This window comes from Haliaeetus leucocephalus, unplaced genomic scaffold, assembly GCF_000737465.1.
Source record: "Haliaeetus leucocephalus isolate CR32 unplaced genomic scaffold, Haliaeetus_leucocephalus-4.0 Scaffold0, whole genome shotgun sequence".
NCBI lineage: Eukaryota > Metazoa > Chordata > Aves > Accipitriformes > Accipitridae > Haliaeetus > Haliaeetus leucocephalus.
The window spans coordinates 1485746-1505312 of record NW_010972436.1 but is presented as its reverse complement, the minus strand read 5'-3'; the positions used below and the strand labels follow the sequence as shown (position 1 = coordinate 1505312).

At 48.6% G+C, this 19567-nt stretch overlaps 1 protein-coding gene across 1 annotated transcript in view; it reads left to right on the top strand.

The window, feature by feature from the left end:
* Positions 1-18485, top strand: part of CACNA1I (calcium channel, voltage-dependent, T type, alpha 1I subunit) — a 156363-nt gene extending 137878 nt beyond the window's left edge. The window contains exons 25-36 of the mRNA XM_010562332.1: positions 122-273; positions 1951-2060; positions 2671-2804; positions 3556-3626; positions 7313-7391; positions 7970-8091; positions 8853-9191; positions 9809-9955; positions 14177-14293; positions 14677-14842; positions 15733-15929; positions 17784-18485. Coding sequence (XP_010560634.1) covers positions 122-273; positions 1951-2060; positions 2671-2804; positions 3556-3626; positions 7313-7391; positions 7970-8091; positions 8853-9191; positions 9809-9955; positions 14177-14293; positions 14677-14842; positions 15733-15929; positions 17784-18485 — 2336 coding nt within the window. The remainder of the gene's footprint in view (positions 1-121; positions 274-1950; positions 2061-2670; positions 2805-3555; positions 3627-7312; positions 7392-7969; positions 8092-8852; positions 9192-9808; positions 9956-14176; positions 14294-14676; positions 14843-15732; positions 15930-17783) is intronic.
* Positions 18486-19567: the final 1082 nt, after the last annotated feature.

Sequence of the window (19567 nt, the reverse complement as noted above, 5' to 3'; positions counted from 1 at the left end):
CCCTTTTCTTTCAACACCTATCACCACTCTTATGCCTGCTCCCTCTTCAGTGTTTCTTACCCATTTCTCTCTTTCTTCCAATTTCTTCCTAATTCTGCCCATCTCCCTCTTTCCACTGAAGAGGCGCAGCGTTTGCCGTACTATGCTACCTACTGCCCCATACGCCTCCTTATTCATTCGGTCTGCACCAGCCACTATCTGGACATCTTCATCACTTTCATCATCTGCCTCAACGTGGTCACTATGTCCTTGGAGCACTACAACCAACCTGTGGTGAGTGACATCATGGAGATAAGCCCTGCCTCGAGTCATTATGTTATTTTGCTACAGCTCTCTGATGACCACTGCCTACCAGCATAGGTGGGACACTTGAGTGTCTCTTAAAAAATACTGTTAAAGTGTTGCAAGAGTTAATGTAGTAGGCAAAGTTATGTGAAGAGTTCTGTACGTATCCAGAAAGGTAGCCCCTGCTCAGATACCTGTTATCCGTTAAAATCAATAGAGAGAAGGCATCTAAGCAAGAGTCAGGCCCCTAGAAAGCATGGTGCAATTAAGTCTCTGTGCTTTATATTATTAAGTGGATATGTGGGTTGCCCAAATTGAGCTGCTTGGTCTGCTTTGTGTGTTCCCCTGTATCCTAACAGGAGGAGTCATGGAAGCAGCAGTACCCTGAGAGCTTCAGGCTTTGCAGCAGGTTTCCAAATGTCAGTTTGATTCTCCTGCCATATGGCCTGAGCTGAGAGGACTAGAGTGGCTGGTTGCGTGTCATGGGATGGGATGTCTTTACTGAGCCACCTTTTTTCTGTAAGAGAAGCTGCAGGGCCAAACAGAGCCTCTCTCAGCTGCAGCGGGTGATTCCCGGTAAAGGGCCTTGAAGGCCAAATAGGTTGTATACTTTGGCTGGGGAAGACCACATACCTCTCAGTGTTCCTGGTAAAGTTCTAGATGCCTTTGATGGGAAAAAATATATGCTGCACATATCAAAGGAGCTTCCTGCCTCCATATGTAGACAAAGCATTCATCATGACATTGGCCCAGTGGCATTTCAGTTTTCTTTTCGGGATAGCCTTGGTTTAGGTGACAGCTCTGGTGTGTGAGCAGATGCCGTCCAAAGTAGCTCAGGCTTTGATCAGGAGCTGAATCTGTCTGTCCTCATTCAAATCCACTGCCAGGCTCCTCTGTCTCTTGCCCAACTGCCCAGCTTTTATCTTGCCCTTGATGGTGCCCAGTTCTACTCTGCGGGAGCTCTCAACCTTTATCTGTTGTCATCCTCATGTCAGGCCTTTGTTCCTGACCAAGTCAGTCCTCTTACTCCTCAACTCCTTCCCCTGGAACGCAGGTCCAGCCATGCCAGCCTGCTGTCAGGCTCTGCTAAAGAATCTTGCCAAAGCACTTCGAACCCTTCCAGTACAAACTGCCACCAAATGCTGCCCACTGCTCACACTGGTCCATGGTGGTGGAGAAGGGGCAGCACATAAAAGAACCAGAAGCCCAACAGCTAAGAGATGCCACGTATGCCTGCCCCAGACCAAAGCACAGAGGCGTTTCCTCCCATCAGAGGTGACGCATATCCACAGCTGGAGTAATCTTCATGCCTTACTTCTGGTTGATAGCTATGCCAGTGCCATTAGCACGGTGGCATCCAGGTGGCATGGGCTACTGGCAGAAGAGAGGGCTTGATGGATTCTCCTTGTAATAGCTGCCTCCTCCCCGTTATACTGAGCAATACAGGAGAAAAGAGCAATAACTGATCCTGAGAACAACAAGGGGCAGAGGGGTCAGCTGGTGGTTGCCCTTAGTAGGCAGCCTCCACATTCAAGTGGGTAGGAGGCATGGGGCAGCTTCCCCACTTCCCAATGAATTCCTGGCACTCAGGAGAGCCTCCCCACCCAGGTTATGTGCTTGATGTTGCTTTTGCCTCAATTCTTTACCCTCTTTTTCTGCTGGCAGTCCCTGGAGACCGCCCTCAAGTACTGCAACTACCTGTTCACCACCGTCTTTGTGTTGGAGGCAGTCCTCAAGCTGGTGGCATTCGGTCTGCGGCGATTCTTCAAAGACAGGTGAGCGGAGGGTTATGTCAGTTGTGACTGTGGGACAACTGGGGTTGGGGTGGAGGTCTCGAGGATGAATCCCTGTCTGGAGTGTGAGGTGGTAACAGACTGCCCTGACTGCCTCCCCGTTCTGCACAGCATGGACCTAGCTTGAGCCAGCATAAGCCGCAATGCGTAAGCAATAATAGGAGTTGTCCAAAAATTGCCTCTTGGTTGGCATCTGCTGGTTAGGCTAGAAAGCAAAGGAGGTGGGGTTAGAGAGAGCCATTTTTTTCCTGCCCCTGAGGCAAACTGGGAGCATGCTGAAGCAGAACGTATATAACGAAGCTGATTCGAGGTAGTAAGGCCATAAAAAGCTGAGCCCATTAGTCAAAGTATAGCACCATAGTAACACAGCTCCATGCTTTCAGATCAGGCTGGCTTGCCTCTGGCTGCTCAGGGTGTGTGCAAAGTCAATCTCTGTTTGTCTGCAAAAGCCCATATAGGCTGTCTCAGAGTGGGGCCTTGAACTCATACATAAAGAAATATTTAGGTTGAAGTGGAGACAATTCACTTTCTTTTTCAGGGAAATGGAAAAACTCCACCTTCCTTTATTCTCTTAATTTTTTTTCTTCTTAAGGTGGAACCAGCTCGATCTGGCCATTGTGCTGCTGTCTGTCATGGGCATCACGTTGGAAGAGATTGAAATCAATGCTGCTCTCCCAATTAACCCCACTATCATCCGGATCATGAGGGTGCTGCGTATCGCCCGGGGTGAGAGAGACACTGGCCAGAGGCACGGGTGTAGGCAGCCATGGAGTGGGACCTGGTGCCATGGCTCGTTGAGCAGTGGCTGTAGAGTCATGGGCTCGCCCTGTCCCTAGCCCTGGGAGGGAGGCAGGGGATGTGATGAAGGACAGCCTAGAGGCTAAGGCTTTCTGCTCCCTTTAGCCAGGCATTTAGGTGCAGTGGTTTTAACATGGGGTGAAGGACCAGGAGGGTGAGCAGATCATGTCAGAGCTGAACTTTCCCTGTTGTTCTATGGGCCAAGTATGGTAGCGGTGTTTGGAGAAGGGGCCACCAAGCAGGTTGAAGTTTGCACAGGGAAGGGAGTGCATCTTCCTGATGGTGGCCAAGGTGTGCTAAGCTGCCTTAACAGATGGTGGCTGGAGGAAGGGGATGTGATGGAATGAAAAACCAGAGCAGAGGGAGAAGTGTGATACACATTTCTGGGAGAAAGAGGGCTCTTGGCCAGACTGTTTGGGTGAAGCAGAAGAAGCCCAATAGGCATGGGTGGCAGAGTATTTAGTAAGAAGAGGATGGACTGGAGGAGAAGGAACCACTAGGACTGTACAGTCAAAAAAAGTGGAAAAAGGGAGAAGGGGGCCAAGGGGGACAATCCAGTTTTTCTAGGGCAAGGGAAGACAGGACATCTGTCTTGTGCTACTGCCATTAGTAAGTCACACAAAGGATGGACCTTCTGAGCTCAGTCTGAGGGACACTTCTCTTGTGCTTGTTGTGGCAGTCCTGAAGCTACTGAAGATGGCCACAGGAATGCGAGCACTGCTGGATACAGTTGTTCAAGCCCTGCCACAGGTAAAACAGACCAGCTTCCCCAAAGATTCTCCTTTTCTGCACCCTTTTTCCAAAGGGTTGATTCTTGTGGAGTCTCAGAGCTGGTGTCCACTGTGTTGTGCAGGCAACTGCCTGAAGGTGATGTCCAAGTTTCCATGTCATTCATAGGGGTACAGCTCTCCTCAGATAAGTGTTGTCCAGGTTCTCATGTCAATCACAGGGGTACAGCTTACCTCACATCTCTGTTCTCCAGCGGTTGAATGAAATAAGCCTTGATCCCTGGATAAGGGCAGATTTCTTCCCATCACATCTAGCTAGTGACTAACTGCTTGCAGCCAGTTCCCAGCTCCTCTCTCCCCTCTCCGTAAGAAGGGAAGAGTGACTGGCAGCCAGTTCAGGAGGAAAGGAGGCCTTTGCGTCTCTACTCCTCTCACCCTTCCCCGCATGTGCCTCCCTTTCCCCCCTCTCATTCACACTCCTGTCACTCCTTTTCTTAGCCAGTGCTTCCCCCTTCCTACTCCCTTTTCTTCCTTTCTCCTCCTGGATCCCTTTGTGTTGCTGAGCCTCTCGTGTACGAGAAGCAGTGACGCGCTCTGTTGTGGCTCACGCAGCCGGCAGTTAAGTGTCTACTGCAAGACAGCTAGACAGAAGGATTTCATGAGCTGTGAGCGGCAGCTGTTCCCAAATGAGCTGCTGACATGGTACTTTACACAGGCTTCAAGCCCACTGTGAGGATCCTCCGTGATGGATGAGCAGCCAGGGAGACTGGTCCTCTTCCTTTTGGATCCTTAGGAGAGAATTGTTAAGCAAGGAGTAATGGCACCAAGTGGCTCTACTGATCATACATCAGACCATTCCCCTGGCAGGCCCCGAGCAGGCAGCTATATTGCATGATATCAAAATGCACGGGCATTTGTCAGTTGATTTATCAGCTAATGTGCCAGTCTTGGTGAGTGATGCAGAGCTGACGATCAAGCTGAAAACAGCATGACTAGTTACCCAAGGAGTTTACTTCTGATGTTGGTGGCAATAAATGTCAATCTGAATTAGAGGAATCTTGTGGCACAAAAGCGAGGTGGAAACACTGTGATCTTTTATGGATCCTGACCTCTGTCTGATCTCCCATGCTTTTTATTAAACAATAATAATTTGTGGCTTTGTCTAATAATAATAATTATATAATTCATATGTAGGATATCATCCAGGATAGTTGGGGGCTGAGATACACTGGACAATGGAAGGAACAAGAGATTAAGTGTGTTCTTATAGCAGGCAGCTTTGAGCCAGTAACGTTTATTAGTTCTGGCTCTGCTGCCCCAGGCTGGCTCAGTGCAGCTGCTTTGCACCTTGCTTATTTCTGTTCCACGAGCCACAACAGCTGATTTTTCTCAGGCAAGGGTCTGGTACGGAGCAGGTCTCCAGATCCAGCACCTGCATGTCTGTGGCATGTTTATTCTGCAACCCACATAAATGCACATAGATATTAAGAGCTGGCTGAAGTAGTATGCAGAAGCCCTTGGTAAGAGGACTCTGCAGTATATCTGCGCTTAAATAGTGAGAGTCAACTTCTACCCACAAAATATCTCTCCCTGTCATGTAGATGGAGAAACTGAGTCATCAGGCAGTGAAGTGTTTTGCTCAGGATGGCAAAAAGCACGGCTTGGACCTAAATTCAAGTGTCTGAGCCCTGCTCTGGTCCTAGCCATAAACCACAAGTATATTCTTCCATACTTTATAAATTCTGGCTTTTCTGTTTCCCATTCACCGACAGCTTCTTTGCTAACCAAGATGGTAGGTCAGGTCTTTTGGAGGTCATTAATATCTGCCACAAAACCCTCACAAGCAGGTGTCTAAAGGTCTGGCCTCCAGGTATTCCCTGGAATGTAATAACAAGCAGGCCTTAAACCTTCCAGCATCAAAGCCTACGATCAATCCACTTCCTATTGACTGGCTTTTGCTTCCTTCTGTAACAGGTTGGCTTCATTTAATGAAGTTATATAACAGAGGGATCAAAAATCACTCCATATTTAAAGTTGTGTAAAAATCTGCACTTAAAGCAGGGCTAAAATCTCCCAGTTTCACTGTTAAAAGATTGAATTTAGTCTCCATATTTTATACACTGGGTCTTCAGGGGACAATTGAATTATCTGTAATATTATTCTCCAAGATTTATTGGCTTTGCCAAAAGAAGCAGTTTAAAATAAGCTGTCCTTTCCCTTGCGCTTTTTCCTCCTCTCGACCTTTCTCTTTATGTTCCTAGAGCACAGACTCACATCAGGGATTTGGGCTTGCTAATGGCATTTAAGGCATCTCCACTTGTCCTGTTTCAATTCCCTTCCTGTCTTTGTTATACTGCAACAATTCTTGATAGTGAATAGAGCTTTAATTTTAAAGACCCCTTTGGAAATGTAGCCCTTAGCTAAGTTTTATTAACTTCTTTTTCTTAATACCCTGTAGACACAGACCCAGAGGTATGTGTTCACAGCATTTGCTATGGTGTCCAATTTAGTCATCAGAAATAATTCCTTCCACTGAGTATGTAGGGAGCCAGGATCTGGCAGCCCAGGGGAGTGGGTGGGCTGAATCATTTATTTCTCTCCTGAATTTGGATGGCACAGCAGTTGCAATGTCTAAATTAGACTCCTGAAGTGGATGATCCTAACAAAGGCCCAGACCACATGCATTCAGACCAGACACTGTTCAGTTTTTCAAAAACACCCGTATACAGTTAGGTCCTTAATTTTTCCCTGCCTTCTCTTGCTCCACCAACAGTGTGCTAACTGTTACTGGCATTTTCTGTTACAGTTCAGCCTACGTCTTCCAAAACCCCCTCCTGCTCCTCACGTATAACCTAGCTGCCCCACATGCAGGGAGGCAGGAGATTCAGCGGCAAGCAGTAATTTGGGGGAGTGAGGACTTGGGGGCAGTGCCCATATTGCTGGTGGCACCGCTGCCTTTGCGCACCACGAAGCAGCAATCCTCGCAATGGGGGGTTTCCAAACAGCAGTTGCTGGAGGCCCAGAAATCAGGCTTTGACCTATTATTCATGAGATGGAAAGGAAGCTCTGCTTCCTCTCTTGACTCCTTCATAGTCTCCTCTTCTTTCTTCTTCTCCTCCTCTCCACACATTTCAAAAGTGCCTCTTTACCCTTCTTCCTTCCCGCCTGCCTACTCCTTCCACAAGCCCTGCTGTAGCTCCATGTGTAGCTGGTGCTTTGCCCCACCACGCTCTGCCTGGTTCATGGCAGGAGCTGCTGTACCTGTGTCCTTGTCTCTCTGGAGCTCTGCCATTGTGCTCTTCACATGAGCGGAACTTCAAGGGACTTCGGCAGTTTGGTGGGGCATGCAGCACTGCGGGATGTGTCTGTATGCTGTAATCCGTAGCTTGTCCTTCACCCAGACAAACTGGCTTCACCTTCTGTGTCCCTGCCCCAATGTTCTTGTCTTCATCTGGCCCAGAAACTGCACACTTCAGGCAGCCCTGGTCAGAGCTTGTGCTGGAGTGAAGGCAACTGGGAAAAGAGCGTCCTTCAAGTCCAGTTGCAATGGGTGCCATCACTGGTGGTTACCCAAGCCTTGAGCAATTGTTTGGTTGCATTTGTACGCTGGGAATTTGCTGCTGTTGTCTTCAGGCTTTGAAAGACAGAAACTTGCCTGTACAGATGAAATAGGCTTTGGGGTAGGCTGACCATGCTGTTCGCTTTCAGGTTGGAAACCTTGGACTCCTTTTCATGCTCCTCTTTTTCATCTACGCTGCTCTAGGAGTGGAGCTCTTTGGAAAACTGGGTAAGTCTCAAGCAGACCATGCTCCAGTGTGAGCCACAAACCTGCTGGGAAGCTGAGGTTTCTCAAAATCAGTGCTCATTCAATAAAGGGACTGAATTACTTGATGGCCTTTATTCTCCCTTATGCGTAATTGATGTAAGAGAAATTTCCCTCTAAATTGTTATTGTCCTAACAGCCTAACAAAATAAAAGCAGTGTCTGGTTTCTCTTTCATTCTTAAACTTTTGCTTTTTCGGCACTGCCTGCCTTGATACTGCCTTCAAGATTACAAGAAAAACTCAGGGAAAGTTTATTTACATCTCTTGCCATGGAATATTGATCAAGAAGAAAGGCAGCACAATGACACGTGGGGAGGATACCCCTGAGCAACTGAGTTACACTGCCTGATATCCTGGGGCTGGGCCATCAGGGATTTTTCTGTACTGCTGGGCAACAGCCAACTGTTGGGCAGGGGGCTGATGCCATGACCTGAGGTCTGCAGGCTGTGAGAAGCCTGAAGTCCCCTTCCCCGGCTCCTGCTGTTGCTCTGGGGGTCAGCAGCGTGCCCTCCGTTGATAGCCGCGATCCCCTTCCTTTCAGTATGCAACGATGAGAACCCCTGTGAGGGCATGAGCCGCCACGCCACCTTTGAGAACTTCGGGATGGCCTTCCTCACGCTCTTCCAAGTGTCCACGGGTGACAACTGGAACGGGATCATGAAGGTAACTGGGGCTCAGGGGCATGGATGCCCTTATTGTGGGGAAGGAGAAGTTCTGATGTGTGCTCTGTTCAGCAATGCTTGGGCCAAAAAAGAGGAGGAGTGCAGGAGCTGGGTTGCTAGATGAGGACCCTGCTTGGGCCGCAATTTCCCTCCTCATCACGGTAACTCGTAACTTGGGCTCGTCTAGTCCTACAGACGTGTGTCTGAGGAAAGTTCAAGTTGTTCTTGGGAGGAACAAGACGATTGTCCAGACTAAGAGGGAATATCCACTGTTGTCAAGCCTGTTATCAAAGCTTAATGTAGGCACGTATGTTGTAGGACATGTAGGACATAGCACACATCTGCAGAGCTACCAGGGCAATCCAAAATAAATCCTTCCTTCAAAGGACATGGAGAGAGGAAAGTTCTTTGAACACATATAATGTTTTTGAGTCTGGCTAGGAGAAGGCAGTACCAGACTGCTCATTTTTGTTCTTGCTCATGTGTGTGGCTACAGTGGCAGCAACGTGTGATGGTCTGGAAGTAGTTTGCTCTGTATGCCTTGGGATGTATTTGTTCTGAAGCAGAGAGCACATGATCAGATAGTGTCCCAGATTCTTTGAGGACCGCATGATCCCAGAGGGTGTGGGGTGATAGAAATGTTTGCCTTGTTCTTTGCGTTGGCATCAGCGTTTTTTGACCGAAAGAGCAGCCAAGCTTGTATTCTTACTTTAGTCCTTCCTTCCTTCCATCGTTCCCTCTCAAACCCAACTTCCCCTCAAGGATACCTTGCGTGACTGCAGCCACGATGACCGGAGCTGCCTCAGCAACCTGCAGTTCATCTCCCCACTGTACTTTGTCAGCTTTGTGCTCACAGCCCAGTTTGTCCTCATCAATGTGGTGGTAGCTGTGCTCATGAAACATCTCGACGACAGCAACAAGGAGGCCCAGGAGGATGCAGAGATGGATGCTGAGATTGAGCTGGAATTTGCACATGGGCTGTGCTCCCGCAAGTCAAGCTCCCCAAATTCAGGACAGGGAAAAGGAGCAGGAACAGGAGGAGGCGGTGGGAGAACAGATCCTGAAGGCCATCTGTGCATGAGATGTTATTCTCCAGCACAGGTGAGTACACCTTTGAGCTTACCAACCAGACTGAAGCAAGTAGCTGTGGGGAGAAGCTGGGTAGCCTCGGTGACTGAGGGCTTAGCAATAGCAGATACACTCTTGCACCTCAGGGTGAGAGGTTTGTTTTCAGCGGCAGACTTTTGTGCGGGGACAGGGCTGTGACAGCAGTGGGTCCTGTTCATCGTCATCATGGTGTAGGAACCTGAGGGCCAGCAGAGGAGGGATGGAGCAGATCAGCTGAAGGTGTGTTAGGAGCACATTTGAGAGGGGAGCTCAGGAGAAGGGAATGGGGGAAATGGCAGATCAAGAGTGAGGCACTCCAGCAGAGCTGGAAGGGAGGCATAAGCAGTGCCGTGGTGCGCTGTGACAGTGAGTGAAGACAGTCCCTCCTTTTTTTTTTTTTTTTTTTTGTTGCATTGAACTCTGGCACCTTTACACACCCTAAGGAGCAAATGCTCCCCCAGTGACCCTGTGCAGGTACCTGCAGAACAAGGTGCTGCTCCAGATGAGTCAGGGTGGAGAACCCAGCCCCAAATTCACATGAAACTTTGAAGCAAAAAACTGGGCATTCTTAAAATGATCTCTCCCATCCTCCCCCCTTTCTTGTCCCCTAGGAGAACTTATGGCTGGACAGTGTCTCTTTAATTATTAAGGACTCCTTCGACGGGGAGTTAATGATCATCGATAACCTATCGGGCTCCGTCTTCCATCATTACTCCTCGCCGGCCATGTGCGAGAAGTGTAACCATGACAAGCAAGAGGTAACCTGCGTACGAGGATGCGTGAGGGGACTCTCCCCCCAAGACCTGCACACCCACGCCCACATGCCTGCAGGTCGTCCGATGTGTGCTTCTGGCTGTAGATCGTGTAGACAGAGAGCTTGTTGACCTGTTTGTCATCTGTCACGAATTGCTGATACTGCCTCTAGTACAGGCCTGCCCTCCTTAGCCATGGGGGGATGTTGGAGGTGGTGGAAAGGTGAGATGTGCCAGGACGCAGGTCAGGAAGGACTCAATGAGCTGTGGAGAAATAATTATGAAGGCGTCCTGGCAGCTCTTGTTGTGTTCAATTCTGCAAGAAAAGCCGAAGTTTAAGTTCATGTTGTACAGAGGACTGAAAGGATCTCACCCCAATGACAGCACTGAGGGGCAATTCAGTGGGAGATTTAAGCGTGTGTTTTGTCTTCATTTTAAGCACGTGCTTGCTTATTCCCTGTTGAGGTTGATGAATTAAGCACGTGCTTAAATGCCTTGTTGACTAGAGTCACCGTCTGTGAGCAAGGATTGGTTTGTGGTGAAAACCAGTTAATTACTTTGAGCAAAAAGTAAATTAAAATGGGCCCACTGAGAAAGTTTGAGAGTCTCTTTTCTCATGTAGAACCTGTTAGCTGACAAACGGGTTATTGCTAAGAGCAGGACACCAAATGGCTTAGACTTGTGCTTCTATAGTTAGTAGATGCTTTGGAAAACTACTTCCTAGGCCATTAGTCTTTTCAGGTTGTGAAACTTCAGGAGTCTGGGAGAAGTTAGGTGAATAGCAGAATTAATTTTGTTTCTGAAATCATTTTATTGTAGTGAGGTGCTATGATCGTGGTCAGACTTGTAACATTAGCATGGCTCATCTGACAGTAAATCAGTACATCAGTGGCAATCTTCACCATCTCCTTCCCCATGACTAACTTGATATGTTGCTATTGCTCATGAAGAAACCAGGAAACTTGGGAAGAGAGTTCTCATTGGCAGATTACTCTATCCATGGTTCTGATGCTCTAATTTTTTTTCAGCCTTTCAGCTATCTGCTTGTCCCCATAGCTTCCCTTTGAAATATCAAAATGCGAATATTGCTGTAGTTTATCAGTATTGCAACACTTCACAAATAGATGCTGTATTAATACAGCCAAATAACTAGTTTTCAATTAACTGAATTTTCCACTGCTTTGCATAAGTCCATATATTCAGGAATTGGTGCTCAGCCTTCTCAGGAAATCAGGTCTTCTAAGGCATTCCAGAATGATTACCCTAGAATTAAGTCATTTGCAGCTAGTTTGCTGCATTTGAAAACCTTCCAGATAGTCTTCAGTATCCTGCCTAGGAATGAAGACAACAATAACAGATTTTTTTTCTTAACTTCCCAGCAAGGAAACTAGGCAGCAAAATCTTTAAGCGCAACCCACAGCCACAGCAAAGAGTTTGACAGAATAATCACAACCAAAGAATTATTCTTAGACCATATTTTCTAATGGCTGTTATAGAGCCATAAATTATTTTTCAAAATTGATATTTCAATACTTCTAAAATGTGGAATTGAAAAGAAATGGTCCAAATGCAGGAATAACGTTAGTGGTAAAATGTAGGTATTTTATTTCTGATCATATGAATCAAAACTGCAGCTCAGGATTTTAAGTCACGGTTGATCATGACCTTCTCTTTATATTTCATAGTATAAAAAACACTGAGGAAATTCCAAGAGGAAATCACTACATGGAGTCACAGCTAGGCTTGTCCCTGCACTAACACCAGCAATGCACACAGTCATTAAATGAGAGTGTACTCTGGTACATCAACATATCCGAATGTGCGTTGTACACACAGAATTGTACTATCTCAGAAGCAACCGACAGCAAGTTATATAGGCAAAACAGGTTTTATCTAGTCCTATTCAATGAATGTGTGTTTGAACAAAACAGTATGCTTGTTGCCCGCCCAATCACCCTTAACCCTGCCCTTGTGACAAAAATCATATGTCAGCCAAAAATGTTCACTTCCATTTTGCTTGTAGTTTAATCTGTCAAGATGCTGAGCATAGTGGATGGACTCAACACTTAAACATATGCTCAGAGTTATTAAGCTTTTTGTTGCATTGAGTAGAAGTGCTCAGCATCTTTCCCAGTTATGCTGCTTGCATCTTCAAACCAATTATTTGTACAATTAAGGATTTTTGTAATCATGGCCCTGTTTTTGAAGATATGCTATATCTGCAACTAGTTATTTTCTAAGGGATATGTATGCATGGTTCAGTGTCTCAGGTTGGTGTCCCTGGCAGTTTTCATGGACTGTGCTCCTAGTGAACAGCCCCTTCTCCCCCCACTGCAATTTTTTAAATTTTTTTTGTTCCTCATCTTTAGTCAGAAGATTTTAAAATATTCTGCAGTAAGGGAAGCTATAAGAACAAACCATCTTTTTTCATACTGCTAACCTCTTCTTTTGTCATCGCTGTCCTTTCACTCTTGGGCTGGTTGACAGTTAGACGTCTGTGTATTGGTGGCTGATAGAGTGTTTAGCCAGTGGCAGGAGTTTGCCAGTGAGCAGTGGTGAACCGTTTCCACACATGCAGTTTATCTATTCATGACTTTGTTGATTATGTTTTTTGTGTAGATCCCAGGGTGGCCAGAATTTGCGAGCAAGCGGTTCAGTGAAGAACAGACTATTCTGGCTTTTGTTGAAACCCTTTTTTTTTATGGATGGAGAAGGTAGTGGCAGATGTTATCACATTTCACGCTCGTGTCTCTACAAGCACAGTTGTAAGGCTGTTCTGGTGTAACAAGCACTTAGGCGAGTAATGGATGAGTACGCACATTAAGTGGGACTGAATGAAGACTGTGTTTCTCTACACAAGTAGTTGCTGACTGATGGCTGTGTAGTGTGCTTGTCTTAACTTCATTGTGGGCTCTCTGGTGCGTCCGCTCTCAGCAGCAGTTGTTGGTTTTGGGCTCTCTTCATGGTTGAACGGCACCATGTTCCTGTGTCAGAATAATATCCCAAATAAGGATGTCATTTGTGCCCTTTATTTAAATCCAGCTCTGGTTTTCCATCCCATTTATTCGAAGTGTGTTATTCCTCGGATGGAGACCTCTTCCAGTCTCTGGCATTGGCACAAGCCACTAAACTCCCAGCTCGAAGGAGTCATCTCTCCAAATGTTCCACCTGCTCTTATAGCAGAAAAGCTGTACCCGCCTCTTACAAACACAAACATAGGGGAGGACAAAATAAATGGCCAGGAAGCAAACTGTCCTGACTGAGACAACCCAGAATATAGCTGTCAAGAGTCAGGTCATGGGAACTGGTGGGACTCTAGAGACCAGTGGTGGAAAGCCAAGCACAGGAGGGACAGAGCAGCTGCTTAGGCTACCAGAAAAAGGAGATGCTTTTCAGGCACTGTGGCAAAGAGATGTCAGGCAGAGGGGAATTGAAAGCTTGGAGGAGAGAGGATGGGAGAGGGGCACATGTGCTATGAAACAGGCCAAAAGATGAAGCAAGGTCAGGCATGATGGGACTGGGGCGGAGCTGAGGCTCAAGGATGGGAAAGACGCAGTGGTCAGATGTGGTTTCAGAAAGCAAGAGAGTGCAAGTATGAGTGGGTGGGAGGGGTGAGTTTAGGGATGGAGAGCAGGACGGGAGATGGTGTTAGCTGAGGTCTTGGGTAGATTAGAGGTGAGGGGAGAGGGGAGACACAGGGAAGCTGGAGAGAAACAGAGTTTCAGTGACGAAGGTAAGAGAACATGAAAAGCATGATACCGGCATGGACTGCAAGAGGCATGACTATCCCTGGAATGAAAGCACCTTCACCTTTAAGCAGGGCTGTCCGTGGTGCCTTCAGAGAGAGGGGTCCACTCCTCGTCCCTCAGCAGAGCAGACTGCCTTGTCACCGGCCCAAGGGAGCCCTCTCCCCGCCTGGCTTTACTTGCAGGGCCTTGTGCCAGCCCTATCGCTGGGACAGATTCAGGACTCCTTCCTCCAATTCTGGCACTAGAGGAGCATGGACTGGCGGTGGGCTGCTTACAGATCGTATGTTCAACCTTCCTTAAAAAGTGGATTCTCCTGCCCAGCCCAGGTCTGGGTTAGGCAGTACCTGATGTATCCAAGGATTATAACCTAAAATTGATCTTGGGTCTACAGGCTCTCACTTATCCACCATAAACAGTGTGACTGCTTGAAAGGTGGGTGGCAGGCATGACCTGTGACAGCTCCTTTCCCTTTTTGCAGGTCCAGCTAGCCGAAATGGAAGCATTATCCCTCAACTCAGACAAGTCCTCTTCCGTCCTTCTAGGAGACGAGTCAGACAATCACAGCACTTCTCAGCTGAGTCCTAAGGAGATCAAGGTTAGCCCCAGGTGGTCGTGGGCATGTTGCACCATGTGCTGTATTTCTGCCCCTGCTCATTTGAAGTGTTCTGTATTCATCCGAGTGTCCCTGCTGAGGAATATAGATTCAGGTCACTTTTCAAGAGCTTCTCCATAGAGACATATCGTGGAGAAGGATTTGAGGAGAAAAAAAGGGATGTAAGTAGTGAAGAGAACTTTCCAAAACAGTCCGTAACTTCCTCTGAATGAGCTTAAATTTAGGGGATTTGGGCTGGAAACCTGAGCGTCTCTTAGCTAGCTTGAAGGTATCTTCAGAATCAGCCCTTCTTGAGGCTTTCACAAGTCTGCTCTTTCATCTGCCATTACATTTCACAAGGCTTTGTCCTCATTTTTTTCCAGCAGGATGGCCAGGACAGCCCTGACTCCAATGGGGTAGGCGATCTGGGGGAATGCCTGCTCCCAATATCCAGTGCGGATGGCTCTACAAACCCGGACAGTTACCTGTGTGAAATAGAGAAGACTCCTTTCAACTCAGTCCAGTCTTGGCTAAAGCATGAAAGTACCAAAGGTGAGCACAGCTTTCATCATTCTCCAGGTCTGCTGAAAGTGTGGGTTGGTTCGGCTTATCTGCCTTTCCCCGGCCTCCTCCCTGCCAGGAATGGAGTTAATGTGACGTGGGGTTACACTAACTAAGAATTAGCTTTCAGGTTGCCAGTCATCAGGAATGGGGTGAGGAGCAGTTTCTTCTTTTGCTGCTAGATTTTATATCCTCCCTCAGACCTGCCTATGTGAAGTACCATGAAAGAGCTGATTCTTGTTCACAGTAGTGCACCCATGCACGGTCAGAGAAGAGTGGGGACAGACTCCCCTGACGTGCCAGCTGGATGAACTGTGCTCACTTGGCACGGTAAAACGTTGCTGCCCCCAAGACCAGGCTACTCAGGTACCGGTTCAGGGAATACGTAACACATGTCTGCCCTTGGTGGAAGTGCTCCAGCACCACTCTTGACCATGCTCTGGCTTCCTGTGGTCCCCTGGTTTCCCAAACCACCAGTTTATTTACCTCCCTTCATCCCTTGCCTTGCAGGATCTGGGATGAAAGTCCTCTGGCAGTGATACATAGTTGAATCAAGGCCTCACAGCTCAATATTTTTCTGCAAGAGCAACTACAGGAGAGGCGAGCTGGGCTGTTGCTTTATGGCTCTGAGCTGTGTTAGATCTCCTGGGTCTGGTGCAGGTTTTGGTCCTTGAGTAGAAAGTGGGACCCATGGTGTGAACACTAGACTGAGGCTTCTTGGCCAGGAGTGTGTGTTACTAAATATCCTCTGTACGCTGGACTTGCAGGACCCTCTGTGTAACAGCAGCAAAGGCACCAAACCAAATTGGAGGACTCTTCAACTTTCTTTTTTTTTTTTTCTGTTTCTGTTCTCCTCCCCATTTCTTTTGGTGCTTTGTCAGTCCCTCCCAGCCCCTTCTCTCCAGGTGCATCTTGCCCTCTGTTACCTGTACCAGCAGAATTTTTCCACCCAGCCATCTCTGCCACCCAGACAGGGCCTGAGAAAGTCTCATGTCCACGCAACCTTCCTAAGATCTCTCTGCAAGGCTCATGGGCATCACTGAGATCGCCGAGTGTGAACTGTTCACTTCTTCATCAGGTGAGGATCCCCGCTTCCCCCTGCTAGGAAAGCTTGATCACATCGCATACAAACAGAGGGGGCTGAATGGGGAGGAGGGCAGAAGAAGGAGAGAGGCAGCTGTGGTCATGGCTGGGTGACCTGGACCTAACCTGCTGGAGGAGCACGGTGCACTGCAGAGTGCGGGAGTGTTGGGGAGGAGAGAGGGTTGTATAGCAAAGGGCTCTTGTATAGCTCTCAGTCCTTGAAATCATATCTTCTGCTTTGCATCAAAAAATAGTTTGGCAGCTGCAGCTAGCCCCACACGAAGACAAAATCACGCCACCTTTTAGCTCACCCCGGGGTCCCCTGCACCGAGCGCGCTGCAGACACCTGCCTGCACAGCAGCTGCAGCCTCCTCAGCTCCTCTTCGTGCCGCGACTCCAGATCATGCGCTTTCTTGGTTGGAACCGGCTTCTCCCAACCTACCTCCTCCATAGCCCTTCATGCCACATCCACACACCGCATCTCAGAGTTTGCTGTCTTCCCCTGCCCACTTAGTTCTTACATCCCAGAAAGGTGCTGTCTCTTTCTGAAGAGGCAGCTATTTCTCACTAATGAAAGAGAAGAATAAAAGTGTTGAGGGAAGATCAAGTGTCTCTGAAGAGCAGAGGAGGCAGAGATGAAAGTCCAATAGAGATCCCTCTTATTGTTCTTGGAAGATACTCCATGAACAATTCCTGTTTGAGGAGTACAGGGACACTCTATTCCAGACAAACTGAAAAATAAAAATAGAATCATATGTCATCCAGTTCTATGTGACAGACACTGTTGGCACAATACAAATGTGTATAAATTCACCAAGGATAAATTTAGCCTTGAGCTGAGACCACTGAGTTGTTGCGGTGTTGAAACTTCTGGTATAAGTTTAGACATGAAGAAAAAGAGGTCTGGAGCCGGTGTACCACTGGGGCAAAACTACTGAACTGTTTTAAAGCTGAAATTGGTAAAGTTCTGATTATGTCATGCAGACTGTATGGAATAGCCATGGTTCAGGAGACTGCTTCCAGTCCTATGTGCATCATTCCCAGTGCTGTGTCCCAGTGACAATCTCATAGTGCAGCCCAATTTCCCAGGAACAACTGAAATGCAGCTTAACTGAGCCCTCATACAAGGAAATTAAGGCTGTTTCCCCTTCCTGCTGGAAGGGGACCCCACCTTTCTGCCCTAAATACCATCATTGTCACTAGTGCTCGTCAGAAGAGCCATGAGGCCTCTTCTCTCTCCCCAAATACTGCTGATTTTTTAATGAGGAGGTATATGTACAGAGCCTAAGGCCAGTGTACAGAAGTCCCCTGATTTCTGGCCAGCTGATGGTTTCGATATGTCTGCAGCCTGTGTGACAGGTTTACAGGGAAGCCAAGAGTGAGGTCCCACAGGGATCCTCAGCTCCGCTGGCTCCTGGACCACCCGTGGTCAGGGACAGCCCAGCGGCGGGGACTGCAGAGCTCACAAACCCAGTACCCCTTCCCTTTGGTGGAGCATTTCACGTGGGAGGGGAAAATTCATTCTGGAGCAGAATGAAGTCAGAGCTCAAAATACTGAACCCTCTCCTCCTCTCCCAGATGGGAATCCCCTGGGCAAGCTGGATGGCTGGTGCTTTGTAGCATTGCTCAGGCGGTTTAGAGCTGCCCTCCCCAGCGGAGGAGTGCGGGAAAGGAATTGGAGTTTTTCCCCCTTTTTTTGTAATTGTGGTTTATTTTCACACTCCAAAGTACTCAAAAAAAAAAAAAAAAGAAAAAGAAAAAAGGCAAAGCGTGTTGCCCCCTGCCCATCTCTTCCCCCCTGCGCCCATCTCCTTCCTGCAAACCGTGTTTCCACGCTCCTGCTCCCCAGGCACCGGAGAGCGATACCTCGCTGGATAGCCGGAGCAGCAGCTCGGCGGGCAGCCTGCAGACCACGCTGGAGGACAGCCTCAACCTCAGCGACTCTCCCCAGTGCGCCCTGGACCTCCCGGTGGCTCTGTGCCCCGTGCCGGCTGCCGGCAGCCAAAGACCCCTGGCAGCCCCCCTCTCGCCCGCCTCCCGCCGCCGGAGCCTGCGGGGCCGGGGGCTCTTCAGCCTGCGGAGCATCTGTCGTCACCAGCGCAGCCACAGCAGCGGCGGGAGCACCAGCCCCGGCTGCACCCACCACGACTCCATGGACCCCTCGGACGAGGAGGGGGCCGGTAGCAGCCTGCGGGGGGGTGGCAACAACAGCGAGCCCTCGGAGACCCTCAGCAGCCTCTCGCTGACCTCCCTCTTCTCCCCTCCGCCGCCGGGGCTGACGCTGGTGAAGAAGTGCAGCAGCACCAGCAGCCTCCACGCCAGCCCCTCACCCCGCCGTCCCACCACCCACCGTGCCAAGCCCTTCTACACCGTTGACCCCCGGGGCTTCCTCTCGATGCCTTCTTGGGTGACGGACTTCTGCAAGGACACCCCCTCGCCTGGGGATGGAAAGGAGCCGGATGGCCCCGGTGGACGGGGGACGGGGGACCGCGGCTCCCCACTCCCGTCCGAGCTGGAGCTGGGTGACGGAGTCAGCAAGAGGAACAGATGAGGGTCCCTGGGGCGCAGGGAAGGGAGCGTTTGGCCGCCGGCACGGGGAGCATGTTTCGCTAGCTTCTCCCCAGCAGCAATTCCAAAGGATTTGCAAGAAAAAGAACCAGGCAAACAAAAATTTATAAATATATATATATACATAAATATATATATATATAGAATAAATACTCTGGTACCGTACCTCAGAGGCGTGGGAGAGTGCAAGCAATACGGGAACAGTCCTGCCCGAGGGCAAGACCTGGACCATCACCGCAGAGACTATAGTGACAAGAAAAGGCCATGGGGCTGGGAGGGACGGGACCCTCCAGCCAGGTGACTGCCACGCGGCAGCTGTTTAGTTATATACATATACATATATAGAGAGATCGATTTATTTATTTTTTTTACCGAGAGATTACGAATTTCGGAAAGTGCTAAGGAGGAGCAAGCAAAGGGGGGCTGAAGGAGGTGCTACGCCAAACGAGGGTGGGGGCGAAGGGAAGCAGGGGGAGCAGCAAGGGACGAGTGTCTGGGGTTTGCCTTGCCTGTTTCTGGGAACTAACTTATTGTCCATGCTTCCATTTCAAACATTAAAAATTGCAGGCCAGATCTTCAGGTTGAGCGTAAATTGGCAAAACGCGATTGTGCGCTTCTGCTGGTGTAAAGCAGCAAAGCTCTGGCTTGAGGTGGATTCATGCTGATTTACAGCAGGTGAAAATCTGGCCCCGGCAGCAGGGAAAAGCAAACAGCCATGGAGCACGGGAAGCATTTTGAGGTGAAAAGCCTTGCTTTGAAGGGAATGTGTGAACACAGCGGGCGTGCTCATGGGAGGAGGGGATGGAGGCTACATGGCATATTTTTGTTGTTGTTGTGTTGGGTTTGTCTTTTTCATTTTCCAAAGAAAGAAAACTGCTAAGGGAAAAAAGAATTACAAGATAGGCGGGGAAATTTGGAGTGGGAGTGGCAGGGTGGAAGGGGAGGAGGAGGTAAAAAGGGGAGAGGAAATGAACTTTTCCCCCTTTCATTTGCAGTAATTGTGATATTTTATTTTAGAAGCCCAAAGGTGCAAAAATCATCTCTAGAGAAACCTATCTGTTATTT